General features: G+C 43.7%; 1 protein-coding gene across 1 annotated transcript in view; it reads right to left on the bottom strand.

Moving 5' to 3' along the window:
* rorb (RAR-related orphan receptor B) overlaps positions 1–12,439 on the bottom strand; it is an 83,790-nt gene extending 71,351 nt beyond the window's left edge. Inside the window, exons 1-2 of the mRNA XM_056279972.1 lie at positions 12,247–12,439; positions 2,590–2,729 (exon numbers count right to left, since the gene is read on the bottom strand). Coding sequence (XP_056135947.1) covers positions 2,590–2,729; positions 12,247–12,439 — 333 coding nt within the window. The remainder of the gene's footprint in view (positions 1–2,589; positions 2,730–12,246) is intronic.
* Between the last annotated feature and the right edge of the window lie 3,857 nt (positions 12,440–16,296).

The following is a 16,296-nucleotide window of genomic DNA, read 5'->3' as shown; positions in this document are numbered from 1 at the left end:
GTGGTCGGGTAAGGGGAGAAATCCCACATTAAACAGGCCCTGGTTAAGTGTGGTTATCCTAACTGGGCGTTTGTCAAAGCCAGGAAGATGCCCAAACAGTGCACCAGCCGATCGAAGAGAGGAGAAGGACCACAGCTGCCTAAGTGTAAACCAGTGGTGATTCCGTATGTGGCGAGAGTGTTGGAAAAGTTGAGATGCATATTTTCCAAAACCCCTGTCTCAGTTGCTTTCAAACCTAAAAACGCGCTGTGCCAGAAATTGGTGCACCCCAAGGATTGAGTTGCCGGCACAAACAGAGCAATATAGTGTACGCTGTTAAGTGCCGAGAGGATTGCCGTGACTTGTACATCGGGGAAACCAAACAGATGCTGGCCAAGAGGATGGCACAACACAGGAGAGCTAACAAGTCAGGCCAGGACTCTGCAGTCCGCGCCCATCTACAGGCCAGTGGCCACTCTTTCAAGGGTGAGGATGTGCACATCCTTGATAGGGAGGAACACTGGTTTGAACGGGGAGTCAAAGAGGCCATCTATGTGAAGAGGGAACGACCATCCCTGAACTTGGGAGGGGGGGGGGGTTAAGAGTACACATGTCACCATTTTACAGTGCTGTGATTGCAACTATTCCCCAATCCTCTGTGAATAATGCAAATGGCCATTGTAACGAAGTAATTGCCAAAGCAATTTATGAAACTGATCGTTGGTTTCGGTCGTTGTGCCACTGTATTGTTTATAAGGGTGGGATACCTGCAGCCAGTTGAGACTGAAGAGGTCACTGAGATGAAACGTTTCTCTCTATAAGCGTTGTGTCCAGATGAACTGATTCAACTTGCTAGGAGTGATGGAAAGGGAATTTGGGAATTTAAGAGAATTTTCACATACACACACACACCCACACACATGTGTGTGTATATATATACATATATGTGTATATATATACACACACACACACACACACACACACACACACACATATATATATATATATATATACAATTTGATCTCGTGCAGTCCATCCAGAGTACCTCTCTCCCTCTCTCTTTTGCCCAACTTACCATTCTCTCTTTTCTCCTTCCCTCCTTTTCTCTCTTCCTCCTCTTCTCTCACCCCACCTTTAGTCTGGTTGCTCATCTTAGATTGAGCTCAATGGCCTCAGGGCTGAAGGCAAGCTTCAAGAGTGTCTAGCCGTGCTACGGCTGTGTCAGGCAGACGACACACACTCTCCTACATGCACACACACACACATAGCGAGACGGGGGGGGGGGGGTGACCACATCAGATGTTGCATAGATTGTAAAGCAATTTGATTTGTGACCTTACGTCAACACCTGAAGTAGTACGTTGTGTGTTTCTGATCAAGAGAGAGAGAACAGTGTGAAAGTGTTTGCCACCAATGAGAAGTATTTTCTTCGGCCAACCTGAAAATAAATAAATAAATAAAACCAATTTCTGAGCAGCAGTGAACATTACTGTGAAACTTATATTGTATAAGTCATATTATAGCAGAGCAAGTTTTTTTTTTTGTTTCATTTTGAAGGAAGGCCGGGGTTTCTGGTAGCTTCTTCCCCGTTCCTCTGCGCTTCTTGTACAATAGGGCAGGTGTCTTATCTTAGATTACACCTGAGATTATTGTCAAAGCTTTCTGCCAGTGCCAGATTTAGAGAAATACTGTATCGATATACACACAACCACCAGTCTTTATACACCGAATTCACTGGGGCAGAAAAAAAGAGTTTTGTTTTGTTTTTTACACATTCTTCTTTCTTTGTTAATGTTGCTTTTGTTCACAGTTGGGGAGCAGCAGGCCAATGCTCATCTCATGTTTCCCATTCAACCACATTGTGTGGTCCTATTGATAACAGGAACACACAGATTGATACACAAATCAGAGAAACACACACATGCACAGAGTCTCACATAAACAGGCTGCCCCCCCCACACACACACACATACACACACATGCAGACAAAATATACCACAATGCATAAGCAAACATCTCTCTATGGTCTAAATGGATTGCATTTATATTGCGCTTTTCCAGCTGCAACAGCCACTCAAAGCACTTTACAATCAATGAATGCCTCACATTCACCCATGCACACACACATACACTCACACACACACACACACACACACACCGACGGCGGTGTCAGCCATGCAAGGTGCCGACCGGCTCATCGAGAGCAGTTAGGGGTTAGGTGTCTTGCTCAGGGACACCTCGGCATCTTTGCAAGGAGGAGCCAAGGATCAAACCGGCAATCCTCCAGTTACCAGACGACCTGCTCTACCCCCCGAGCCACTGTCGCCCCGACTACACCTATTCCGTTTTGTTTTGCAAATCAGCTTCACCTTCAGAGGCTTGTACTGTTTAAGTCTGCATAGCAGAGAGGTCTGGATCTGATCAGTACTGATGTCTTTTTTTGTTATTCCTCTCCCCTGTAATAAACAAGCCATGGGACACGTGTATGTACAGGCTACACACTTTCTCTCTGTGACAAGGCTGTTGTCATGGTAGGGGTTTGGATGGAAACGAGAGCAAAGTTTAGGTGGCAACACAGGATTTATCTATTGTCTCTCTCTTAGTTCGCACTCTGTACAGGTCGATACGTGGCGCCGGAGCCGCTGTTTCACTCTCGTCTTTCAGAGTTAGGTGTCGCCCCCTTTCCTCCATTTCTCTCGTCCTGTGCTCCGTCCGTGTCCTCATCAGTGTCAGTGCAGGACCCAGCTTCACTGCGGCGTATAAGCATAGTCTGTTAATTAGGCACACCTGAGGCTACTAGCAGATGTGTCTGCTCTCCCGCAAACCACTGCTCCCTCTCTCCGTTTCCAGCCGACGCTACACAACACCCCACTATCACATACCCCCACCGCCCGACTTAGGCCGGGGCAGCATCCGGCCGACAGCCAACCCCCCGTGCAAGAAAGGAAGTCGGCCACAACCATCTGAGCCACCACCTTGAACTTAAAGGCTGTAATGCCAGATACCAACGGGTGATCCGCCCGTTGGCATCCTTCAACTCTTCCGCTTCCGATGAGGGAAGATGGCAGCGCGGATTCACGTTTGTGGTGGCCTCACCCAGTACCGTCCATGCAGTGTCTTTGTCCACATCTGCGTCTAAGGTTTGTCTTCGTTTGATGGCTGGGAGAGCTGGCGCTGGATCGGCAGGGAGAGTTTGGTCTGCTGCGTCCTGTGGGCCCAGTGACCATGGCCCTGCCTGGAGCTGCGCCCGACAAGGTAACACCAAGGGCTGTCTGACAGGACGCGGAAGCGGGGCAGGCTAAGCTAACTGCTAACCCATGCAGACTGGCAGTTCCAATAACACAGAGGGCAGTCTGGCGGCGGCCTCGCCTAGCGTTGACTGTGCTGTTTTTGGTGTAGTCATGTGGTGTGCGAGGAGGTGTGTCGATGGTGTCTGGCTGGGAGAGCGAGCATTGGATCGGCTGAGGGAGCCTGGTCTAATGTGTCCGGTGGGCCCAAGGACCATGGGGCCGGCCTGAAGCTGTGCCCGAAGAGGAAATACCGAGGGAGGACTGACAGGATGGCGGGGCAGGCTAAGATAACTGCTAGTCCATGCAGATTGACTCCCGATGCCTTCTGGGACAAAACGACCCCCGGCCCTCTGTCCAATGCATCGGTTACCAACAACCGCCACCAGTACTGTTGGCCAGCAGGGTGCTGGTGGAAACTATGCTACTGTTGGGCGAAGGAGAAGGAGAGGGGGGAGACATGTCCAGAGGTAGCAGGAGAGGAAGGGTAAGAGTGTGGAGGTGAGAGTCAGAACACTGGTAAAAGGAGAGCGCTGGCTGATGTGATGGAGAGAAGGAAGGTAGATATACTGTGTGCACAAGAGACCAGGTTGAAGGGGAGTAAGGCCAGGAGCATCGGAGGTGGGTTCAAACTCTTCTACCATGATGCAGATAGGAGGAGAAATGGGGTAGGGTAATTCTGAAGGAGTATGTCAAGAGTGTGTTGGAGGTGAAGAGAGTGTCAGATAGAGTGATGAGTATAAAACTGGATATCGAAGGTGTGATGATGAATGTTATCAGCACATATGCCCCGCAAGTTGGGTGTGAGATGGAAGAGAAAGAACAATTCTGAAGTAAGTCGGATGAAGTGGTGGAGAGTGTACCCAAGGAGGAGAGAGTGGTGATTGGTGGTGGAGTGGACTTCTATGGGCATGTTGGTGAAGGGAACAGAGGTGATGAGGAAGTGATGGGCAGGCATGGTGTCAAAGATAGGAATGTGGAAGGACAAATTCTGGTGGATTTTGTGAAAAGGGTGGAAATGGCTGTGGTGAATACACATTTCAAGAAGAGGGAGGAACACAAGGTGACGTATAAAAGTGGAAAAAAGTGCACACAGGTAGACTATCTTACATAGGGGGCATGATCTGAAAGGGATTGGAGACTGCAAGGTGTTGACGGGGAGAACGTAGCTAGGGCAGCATTGGATGGTGGTCTGTAGGATGACTTTGGAGGCCAAATGGAGGAAGAGAGTGAAGGCAGAGCCAAGGATCAAATGGTGGAAGTTGAAGAAGGAAGACTGTTGTGCGGAGTTCAGGGAGGAGTGAAGACAGCCACTGGGTGGTAGTGAAGAGTTGCTGGATGGCTGGGCAACCACTGCAGAAATAGGCCCTTTTATGACCTACGTCACGCATAGTAGGTACGACCGTACTTCCGCCATTTTTGCTGCCAAAATGCGCGCATACTAAATGACGTGATCAGTTTACCAACTGTAAAAAGGTCTATAAAACGAGCGGACTGGACCGAAGACATCATTAAAAACGCACGTGTATGTGGCGCCGATTTTATATCGGGTAAGTTAATTTTGTTTTTGTTAACTTAAAATTGTGTTGCTTAAACTGAACGTTAGACCCTTGTATGACCTACGTCACGCATAGTGTGCGCGCGCATTTTGACAGCAAAATCACATGATCAGTTTACCAACTGTGAAAGGGTCTATAGTGAGGGAGACAGCTAGGAAGGTACGTGGTGTGTCATCTGGACAGAGGAAGGAAGACAAGTAGACTTGGTGGTGGAATGAGGAAGTACAGCAAAGTATACAGAGGGAGAGGTTGGCAAAGAAGAAGTGTGATAGAGAGAATCAGAATCCAAATCCGAATCATGTTTATTGGCCATGTAGGTTTGCACAAACATGGAATTTGATTCCGGTTTCATAGCTCTGTACTTAAACATAGAATAACAACACTACAATACAACAATCTTCAAATATATACACAAGGATTGACTTATACAGGTGAAAAAAGGGTGATAAAGTGCAATGGTGCAAAGAATATATCAGAGATGCTGAAATAGATGTTAGCAGGTTACTTACATACATGCCTGAGGTAGCTGGACATGACGGGGTGTATCAGTATACGTACAATGTAGAGTACAGTTTAGTATATACAAAAGGGCTGGTTTTATTGACAGTGTTACCCATTCATTTGAATGACAGCCCGCGGAAAAAGAAACTGTTTTTATATCTGGTTGTTTTGGGGCACAATGCTCTGTAGTGGGGCACAATGCTCTGTAGTGTTGGAACAAGCTGTGACCAGGGTGTGACTGGTCTGCAGTGATGTTGCCTGCCTGTTTCCTGAGTCTGGAGGTGTATAAGTCCTGAATGAAGGGCTGGTTGACACCAGTGATTTTCTCTGCAGACCTAAATGTCCGTTGTAGTCTGTCCTTGTGGTTTGGTGGCCGAACCAAACCAGACAATGGTGCATGTGCAGAGGACAGACTAGATTATTGCAGTGTAGTACTGAATCAACAGTTCCTGAAGCAGGTTGAATTTTTTTGAGCTGGCGGAGAAAGTACAGAGAGATGGAGAAAGTAGACAGAAGAATAAGGAGATGCACTATAAAGTGAAGAGAGAGGTGGCGAAGGACAAGGAAAAGGCATATGGTGAGTTGTATGAGAGGTTGGACACCAAGGAAGGAGAAAAGGACTTGTACCGATTGGCTAGACAGAGGAACTGAGCTGGGAAGGATGTGCAGCAGGTTTGGGTGATCAAAGATAGAGATGGAAATGTGCTGACAAGCGAGGAGAGTGTTGAGAAGGTGGAAGGAGTACTTTGAGGAGCTGATGAAGAAAATGAGAGAAAGAGAAGGTTGGATGATGTGGGGATACAAAATCAGGAAATGTGGTGGATTAGCAAGGAGGAAGTGAGGGCAGCTATGAAGAGTGGAAAGGCGGTTTGTCCAGATGACATACCAGTGAAGGTATGGAGGTGTTCAGGAGAAATGGCAGTGGAGTTTCTAACTAGATTTTTTAATACAGTCTTGGAAAGTGAGAGGATGCTTGAGGAGTGGAGAAGACACATACTGGTACTGATTTTCACGAATAAGGACAATGTGCAGAGCTGTAGTAACTAAAGAGGTATAAAGTTCATCAGTCACAGCATGAAGATATGGGGAAAAGTAGTGGAAGCTAGGTTAAGAGGAGAGGTGACTATTAGCAAGCAGCAGTGTAGTTTCATGCCATGAAAGAGCACTACAGATGTGATGTTTGCTTTGAAAATGTTGATGGAGAAGTATAGAGAAGATCAGAAGGAGTTACATTGTGTCTTTGTGGATTTAGAGAAAGCATATGACAGGGTGCCGAGAGAGGAGGTGTGGTATTGTATGGGGAAGTCAGGACTGGCAGAGAAGTATGTAAGAGTGGTGCAGGATATGTATGAGGGAAGTGTGACAATGGTGAGGTGTGCGGTTGGAATGACAGATGGGTTCAAGGTGTAGGTGGGATTACATCAAGGATCGGCTCTGAGCCCTTTCTTGTTTGCAATGGTGATGGACAGGTTGACGGACAAGATCAGGCAGGAGTCTCTGTGGACTATGATGTTCGCGGATTACATTGTGATCTGTAGCGAGAGTAGGGTGCAGGTTGAAGAGAGCCTGGAGAGGTGGAGGTATGCACTGGAGAGAAGAGGAATGAAAGCCAGTAGGTGCAAGATGGAATACATATGCGTGAATGAGAGGGAGGACAGTGGAATGGTGAGGATGCAAGGAGTAGAGGTGATGAAGGTGTATGAGTTTAAATAGTTGGGGTCAACTGTTCAAAGTAAAGGGGAGTGCAGAAGATAAAGTTTCCTTTATTAATCCCCTTGAGGAAAGTCAAAGAGAATTCAAAGAGAGGTGAAGAAGAGAGTGCAGGCAGGGTGGAGTGGGTGAAGAAGAGTGGCATGAGTGATTTGCGACAGAAGGGTACCAGCAAGAGTTAAAGGGAAGGTTTAGAAGATGGTTGCGAGACAAGCTATGTTATATGGTTTGGAGACAGTGGCACTGATGAAAGACAGGAGGCGGAGCTGGAGGTGACAGAGTTGGAAATACTAAGATTTTCATGGGGAGTGATGAAGGACAGGATTAGGAACGAGTATATTAGAGGAACAGCTCAGGTTGGACGGTTTGGAGACAAAACAAGAGAGGCAAGATTATGATGGTTTGGACATGTGTGGAGGAGAGGTGCTGGGTATATTGGGAGAAGGATGCTGAATATGGAGCTGCCAGGGAAGAGGAAAAGAGGAAGGCCTAAGAGGTTTATGGATGTGATGAGGGAGGACATGCTGGTGTGATAGAGGAAGATGCAGAGGACAGAGAGATGAGAATTGATGGAATCAGATGATCTGCTGTGGCAACCCATAACGGGAGCAGCCGAAAGTAGTGGTAGTAGTAGTAGAAGTTCTGAGCCCAAGTTCTGACGGCATACGTATACATTGTGCCATTTCCTGTTAGTACAAAACAGTCTGTAAATTGACATAACACAGCATGTCAGTATATTATATATACTAAAAGGATTCTAATAGTATACTGTGAAGATTAGTGCACAGTAGACACTATATATTATTAGTGTGTAGTATGGATTTGGGATACAGCTTATGTCTTCTCAGCACTACCTGGAACGAATGCACCACTGATCTTTCCTCTTGTCAAGGAATGTACAGTAGATGTTAATCATATAATGACTGTCTGCATACGTTTGTGCGTCTGTGTTGTATTTGCATGAGTAAGGAATGTGTTGTGTCTTGTAAAGTGTAATTAGTATGTTCTATGAACTAAATTATGTACGTGTGCGTGTGCGTGTTTATGCATGCATGTGTGATGCAGTTTTTGCCATTGCAGTACAGTGTAAGTGTGGTATAGTTGTTGTTGTTTCTGTTTGTCTCAGTAGTGCCTTATCAGTAGCTCAACTGGAACACGTGTATGTATGTATGTATGTATGTATGTATGTATGTATGTATGTATGTATGTATGTATGTATGTATGTGTATGTGTGTGTGTGTGTGTATGTGTGTGTGTGTGTGTGTGTGTGTGTGTGTGTGTGTGTGTGTGTGTGTGTGTGTGTGTATATGTGTGGGCCAGCAGTATCTCTGTCTGTTGTATTTCCATGTGTCACTCTGAGTCATCAGTGGGCCTGTCATTGCCACAGTGACTATGCGGTGACATATGCCCGCCTGTCAGTGTGCTGAGTGACAGGACAGTTGCTGTGGTGAAACACGAGCACATTGGAACAAATCACACTTCTCTTTTTTCCTCCTTCCTCTGTCAGTCAGTCTTCCTGTCTCCCGTTTCTTCCTGTCTCTGTAGCTCACTGTCTCCTCCTTTCTGCATCTGTCTGGATTTGAGTATGAGGAGGAAAAAGAATCAATTTGTGTGAGTGCAGTGGGCTAGAGTTTGATAAATCTATTTCATAATGTAATCCATTACATTTTTAGGATTAGCTGCTTAGAACTGGAATCCTAAAATAAACCAATTTTCCTCATCAAATTCTTTTTTAAAGAGCAAGATTCAATAATTCTTCCCTTTGTATGGAATTATACATTTCATAGATTAAAGACAGAACACCTCTGTACGTACATATCACAAGGAGGAATTGCACTACCTAATTTTATATATAATTACTGGGCTACAGGCATCCATTCCATTGCATCTTGGTTAGATGATACTGCTTTGCTTTCTAGCGGGCTGGAGATAGAGCGGGAGGATTGCCTGCCATACTCTATTGGTGCAGTCATTTTATCACCGGTTCCTCTTAGCAAAACTTGCTATAAACACAACTCCATAATACAATAAGGATCTGGAAGCAGCTATCAAACATTTCAAACTCAGAATGATCCCTTTCTTGTTGCCAATATCAGCAAATTCTTCTTTTCCTTCATCCAATTTAGATGGGGACTTTAATGATAATAAATGTTATTTATATAGCACTTTTCTTAACAATGTTACAAAGTGCTTTACAAAAGAAATAAAACCAGACAAGGCAAAAATGAGAATAAGACCATAGGACATGAGCACAGAGGAGGTCAAGACAATAAATGAATAAGACCAAATAAATAGGAATAAAAATAAACAGTATAAATAAATAAAAACAAATATCAAACATTTCCAAACGCTTTCACAAAGAGAAAAGTTTTAAGAAGAGATTTAAAAGAAGCTAGAGACGTAGTTTGTCTGAGTTCAGTAGGCAGAGAGTTCCATAGTGTGGGGGCTCTAACGGCAAAAACCCGATTACCCTTTGTGACAAACCGTGACTTGGGAATAACCAGCAGGGCTCCATCTGTGGATCTTAATGGTTGAGAGGGCACATACCAGGTCAATAAATCAGAGATGTATTTAGGAGCAAGACCTTTTAAGGCCTTAAAAGTGAGCAATAAAATTTTAAAATCAATTTGAAATCTTAACAAGAGAGCCAGTGTAGGGAGACAAGCACATGGGTGATGTGATCACGCCTCTATGTTCCGGTAGTGAGTCGAGCAGTGGCGTTTTGTACCAACTGGAGACGGAGGGAGTGCTGGCTGATACCCGAGTGAAGTGCATTGCAATAATCAAGCCGAGAATAGATACAGCATGTATAACTTTTTGTAGATCAGCAATTGATGAAAATGACCCAATTTTAGGGATTATTTTGAGCTGGAAGAAACACGAATGAACAACATCTTTGACTTATTATTATCAAAACAGAGGTTAGCATCAATTATTACCCCTAGATTCCTTGCAGCCTTCTTAATACTATTTGGCAGACCATCAAGATTAGTACCAAAAGGGCTGATGGAATATGGGTGACTGAACGGAATTACCTCAGAGTTATCATCATTAAATTTAAGAAAATTTTGGGACATCCAGGATTTCAGATATCAGAGAGGTAAGTTGTGAGATTTGCTAGGCTTCTAGGATCTGTGGGTTTTAGTGGCATGTACGTATAAATGAGTGTCTTCATAAAAATGGTAAAACAAAAGGATTTTGAATGACCTGGCCAAGAGACAGCATGTATATAGAAAACAGAAGGGGGCCAAGAATTAAGCTTTGAGGGACACCACAGCTCAACTCAGACATAGAGGAAGTAGAGTTACCCAGAACAACAGAAAAAGTTCTGTTCGAGAGGTATGCGTGTAATAAACTAAAAGCCGAGCCCTTGATGCCTACCCAAGTCTCCAAGCAATGTACGAGGATACTGTGATCGACTGTGTCAAAGGCAGCACTTAAGTCTAAAAGAACTAAAATCAAGCAGCCACCTCTGCCTGCAGTCAGCAGTAGGTCATTAGTAACCTTAACAAGAGCTGTCTCGGTACTCGGTATTTTAGTTGTCTACTAAAAGCTGTACATAGAAAAATTGAAATACAAAACAAACAAACAACAACAAAAAAACGTATACACATGCATACATGTATGCATACACACGTGCATAAACGTACCCCCGCCCCCACTGAAAATAAATAAATACATAATAATATGATAAAAGAACAAATGAGACATCTAGTAGAAAGGGTGATAAGCCAACTGTTACTAAACACTGCATAAATGAAACAAGATGATATATCACTGAATGTAGTACAGATAAGAGTTCACTATGAAAATGCCACTAGTAGGGAAGTTGCAAACATAAGAAATGGAACCATGAATTTATAGTCGTTCAAATCTAGTTGTTCAGAGACCATAATTGCATTATGTTTATATCCGTCATTGTATCATAAAAGTGTCTGTATTGCTGAAGTGCAGCCCCATGGTAACATGACACAATGTATTGCTCAATCTTAGTTTGTTCACCAAACCAGATGGGGGCTTCATCTGGTTAGGCCTAGTATGTAACGGTGTGGTATCCGGTAAAGCGAAGCTATTAGCATAGTAGCATGTGGGCTAATTAGCAAACGGCTAGTTAGCCAAACCCAAAATAACAAGGATTTATACGAACGTTGTGTTCGTACAAGTAATAGTGTTAAAGACGTTCAAACATTATTTACTTCGTGTTTTCTATAAGTATGAACTCCAACTGGGAGCATTAATACGCAGCACAAGAGCGCTAATCAAAGATAACCTATTATAGTATACCGAAGTTTTCGGCCAATATAACTACATTACCGCTCTCTCCTTGTCTGTGATAGGCCCTTTTCACATGACGTCAGAGAACTTCCGTTCTGACTCCTTGCAGGGTATGCTAACTTCCGGACGGACTATGGAGTTTACACAGTCGCTCACAAACCTGCCTGAAATACGGCTAGATGATGTACCACGGATTGCCGAAACATTTGCATTAACCAAACGGTCCAAACTCGACAAAGGCTACAAATTCTTCATCGAACGGTACCTGTTTGATTATGCTAAATAACTTATGTTAAAGGCAATAACTTTAAATAATAGAAAAAAGCGAGATGTTGAGAGAGCGATCTTGAGCTAGAGCTTTTGAGAGAGAGAGAGAGAGAGAGAGAGAGAGAGAGAGAGAGCGATCTTGAATTCAACTAAATAACTTATGGAAAGATCGTGCCATCTCAAACAATCTGAAAATTAAGATACGACAAACAATCGTATGGCCAGTCATGATATACGGAAGTGAAGGATGGACTTTGCCTAAAATGGATGAAAATAAAATCAATGCTGCCGAAAGGTTGAGCATTCCTGCATTTTCAGAAGTCGTCTCTACATCCATGAGTCGTCTATGGCGCAAACGGAAGTGGAGATAACCTGCTTCTCGGAAAGGCGTAAGTTAATTGATGTCATTGTGAAAAGGCCATGTTGCGACGTGTTGTTTTGCTGGGTTGCCAACAAAGTCACGGCCTCCTCCACCGATGTAAAATACTTTTTCCTCCCGTCTTTGATTGTAACTCGTAGCCTCGCTGGGTATAGGAGTGATGGTTTAAAACCCCATTGGTACAGCCTCGACATGACCTCCTGGTACGCCGTGTGTTGTTTACGATTTCGGGGCAGCAGTCTTCGAGGATCGCCAGTCCCCCCCCCCCCCCCCCCGTAAGACAGCTCACCTCTCCTTCTCCGAGCCTCCTGGACAATCGCCTCCTTTGTCTTGTAATGCTGGATACCTATGATTACCGCTCTTGGCCTAGACCTGGGAGCTGGTTTGGCTGTTAGGGCTCTATGAGCACGGTCGAGGTCCGGAGGTGAAGGAAGGATCTTGTTGCCGAGGAGCTCCACCAGCAGTTTGGAGAAGAAGGCCATGGGTCGTGCACCTTCAATTGATTCAGGTAGGCCAATTATTCTTACTGTTGCGGCGGCTGCGCGACTCGAGGTCAGTGGCTTTGGCCTTTAGCTTGTTGTGGCTCTCCTCCATGGCTGTGCATTTAGCCTCCATCGCTTCCATTTTGTCACTGAGTGTAGTCGCTGTGGCTTCAAGGGAAGTGAGGCGGTGTCCGTGGTCTGTGACTGTTGTCTGGACATAGTCCAGTTTTGCTTCAAGTGATGTTATGGCCGATTTAAATTCCTTTGAGAGGGCTTCTTTGTGTTCCTCCAGTAACGTAGTCAGGGCGGCCATGATCGGTGTGGAAATGACAAGAGCGCCGTCTTTCTTGCAGTCTTTTTTGGTTGATTTCGGTGTCTTTCGATTGTTTTGGCAAAAAAATGTAAACAAAACGGGACCGTCAGGTTTCACTTTACTGTGTATACAGAGGAGGCTCTGACATTGAGCTGTGTGTAAAATGTAGCGGGAGCCTGAGGACCACACGTCTACTCCATTCGTCACCCGGAAGTCCTCCCACCGCGTCGCAGTATTTACAGGCGTTGGACAGCGGCCATTTTAAATTGTCCGAAAAATATTATCAAAGTTGTTAAAATGTTAATTTTGGTGTCAGTCGTTTCTTAACAGAGATACTAAAATATGCAATGCATTAATATCTCAATTGGGCGTTTATCCTGACAGAATATAGGTTTTAAAAACCGTGGGATGACGGCCCGTCATTCTTGTAGTTTTTAAGTTCCGGTCGTTTGGGACTGTTTCAGTATTTATTTTCAGTTTTTTTTTACATTTCACGCTTTATAGGCCTTGTAATGTTGTTATGTGTTTTCCGTTTTGTTTTTTACTTTTTCTATTTTGCTATTCAAGTTCGACCATGTCTCTCTGAAGTTTAAATTGTTTAAAAATAGTATTATAGTTGTTAAAGTTAATTTTGATGTCAGTCGTTCCCTAACAGACATACTAACATTTGCAATGCATTAATAGCTCAATTGGGTATTTATCTTAATGGAGTATAGAGTTTAAAAACCCATGGTCGTTTTAGGTAGGATGGAAATCCCGGTCGTTAAACAACAACAGAGTAATCCCCTTTGGAAAACAAAACAAACTGCATATTATTGCTGCATAGTGCAGACACAAATAAATGGTTTAAACCAGAGTATTACATATATGCAAGGTCAGTTTGCAGGGGATGTTATACGTGTGATGGTATTATTATTGTTGTTATTGTAATTCTTTTTAATTGATTAATGTATTATTATAATATTGTTTTTCCTTTTTTAAGTGTGTTTTCCTGTCTTCTTGACATAATGGAAAAGAAGTATGGCAACACCATATTTTGTTATCTTTGAAAATTATGCTTCACAATAAAAACATTTGAAACAGAAACCGGAATCCTACATGTAACTGATTGGCTACCAAAAACTGTGTTGCTAAGTCAATGCTTTCCCCTTGCAAAGTTGGGCTTCCTTTGTCCCCAAAGTCCAATGTTAGCATGTACGCTTTTGTCTGTTTCTGTGTGTGCAGCAGACTCATTCCCAGCTGTGAGGCAATTTTCTCCCTGTGTGAGGTGAGGCAGTTGTTTGCCAAACAGAAGTCAGACTTCTGCTACTCAGATTTATGCAGCGGACAACAAGATTAGAGCAGTCACCATACAACCCAAGACATGTCTCACAATTGATTTCACACTAAGTCAATTTCTTCATTTCAAAACACACCTTGCACCTAACAAAACAACAAATTTGTTACCACCCATTAGGCAACAGAACAAGTAGAGTGTTGTTTTATAAATCTCTTCTGATGACGTAGTTCTGCAAATGGCTTGCTTTATTTTCCAACCGTGCTTCAATTTATTAGACTGTTCGTATGACCCCACCTACCCAAACCCCGTAGCTAAACCAGGGCCGGAATTCCTTCTCCCCCAATTGACCCTTACTTTGACCAGGGTCTAGGTAATTGATTTTACAGCTGTCCTCCATATTTCTGTTTCTTTTACTTGCCTTGTGATTTTTTTTGTAGTACATTTTTCCATGAGAGACATTATTCTATTCTATTCTATTACCTTCTGAAGACAAATATTTCCTCGATGTGCTTGTGTTTGGTCAAGTGTTTCTGAAATGCTATGTATACCTTGATGCATGCTCAATAATCCAGGTATGAGAATCAAAGAAAGTTGAACCAGTTCATCTGGATACGTTTATTGACAGATATGCTTCATCACTCATCTAAGTGACCTCGTCAGTCTCAACTGACTGCAGGTATCCCCACCCTTATAAACAATACAGTTGCATAATGACCAAAACCAACAATCCATTTCATGTGAAAATATGGGCGTGACCTGTTACTAGAGTTACAATGGCCATGTGTACTATTCAGAGGATTTGGGAATGTTGCAATCACAGCATTGTAACATGGCAACAGATGTACTCTTAGTCCCCTGGTTCAGGGATGATCGTTCTTCACCTCTTGCTCTTCACCCTCTTCACCTCTTGCAATGTATATGTCATAGGATTTATGCCTGTGTTTTCTCCAATACATGTTTCCTCACTTTGTTTGTGTTTTGTCAATTTGCAACACGTTGATGAAATGCTGTGTATATGTTCTATGATTGATGCACTTGTTTCTTTCTTTTGCTTGTGGTTTCTGAAGTTGCAGTGCGGCGGGCTCGCTCGGCCACCGTAGTTGGTAACTATCCTGCATGGAATTGTGTGCATCCTAATGGTAACACAATCCAGTCTTTGAATTAGCTGCCACCTACAATGCCCAGATAGCAAAGAATCTTTGGCCCAAATATGGCCCACATCTGCACTTATCTTATGGCCCACATTTGGTCTTGAATGGCAGCATTGACTCAGGGTGAGTGTGGCTGCCTCAACTCAGTCACAGGTCATGACATTTGGGCCTCTTCTGGCCCACACAGCATGTGCCTTAACTAAAGTCAAGCCTGGCTCATTAAATTTGGGCCACTTCTGGCCCACATAGTATGTGCTGTAACCCAAGTCAAGCCCGGTTCATTACATTTGGGCCGTGTCTGGCCCACACAACACTTGCCGTAACCCAAGTCATGCCAAGCTTATGACATTTGGGCCACGTCTGGCCCACACAACAGTTGCCAGTGCCGTAACTGAGCCATAAGTACCAAAAGTGCCCCAGATTAGGCCCAAATGTGTCTGCTATCTGGATGAGGCTCTCATTACAAGTATCCACTACATTTTATTGATTATTATCATTGTCATTTTTTGCATGGTATTTGTCTACAACTGTCTACAAAATCTAGTATTATGGTATTATGAAGCCATGAGGAATAGTGATACATTGTATGTGACTACACAGGTGTGGTTGTGGTTGCTTCGATTATGCTAGAAACACGATGGATTTAAGCATTGGTTCTTAACCTGGGGGTCGTGAAATAATTTCTGGGAGTCGCCAGATGGTTGTGGAGAAAACAAGCACGAAACCGTCCAGACCCATGGCGCACCTGATGCGAAAAATAGGTGTACTGTCTCTTTAATTGGTGTGCCGTCAGGCGGTGCGCTCTGCACTGGCCCTCAGTATACTTGCAAGACTTATTTAAGAGAGTAATACAGTACCAAACGTCTTTACATTTAGTAGATAATAATAATCATTCTTCATATCAGGATCAGCATGGAAAAAAACATTGAAGGCATTGAATGTTACAGAAATTGAACGTAAATCATTGTCACCTTTAAAACGCATTCAATTTGTTGTCATATGATTCACCTGAAGACATATACATGTGCAAATAACAGCTTCTGTGCACATAATATAGGGAAACATTTTAAGTGTCAGCTTCTTAAGAGGCCCCTGGGATCCAGAGGGAACGGTT

This window comes from Lampris incognitus, chromosome 1 (genome assembly GCF_029633865.1).
Source record: "Lampris incognitus isolate fLamInc1 chromosome 1, fLamInc1.hap2, whole genome shotgun sequence".
Taxonomy (NCBI): Eukaryota; Metazoa; Chordata; class Actinopteri; order Lampriformes; family Lampridae; genus Lampris; species Lampris incognitus.
Note: the sequence above shows the minus strand (reverse complement) of the source record. Positions and strands in the feature narration are given on the sequence as shown.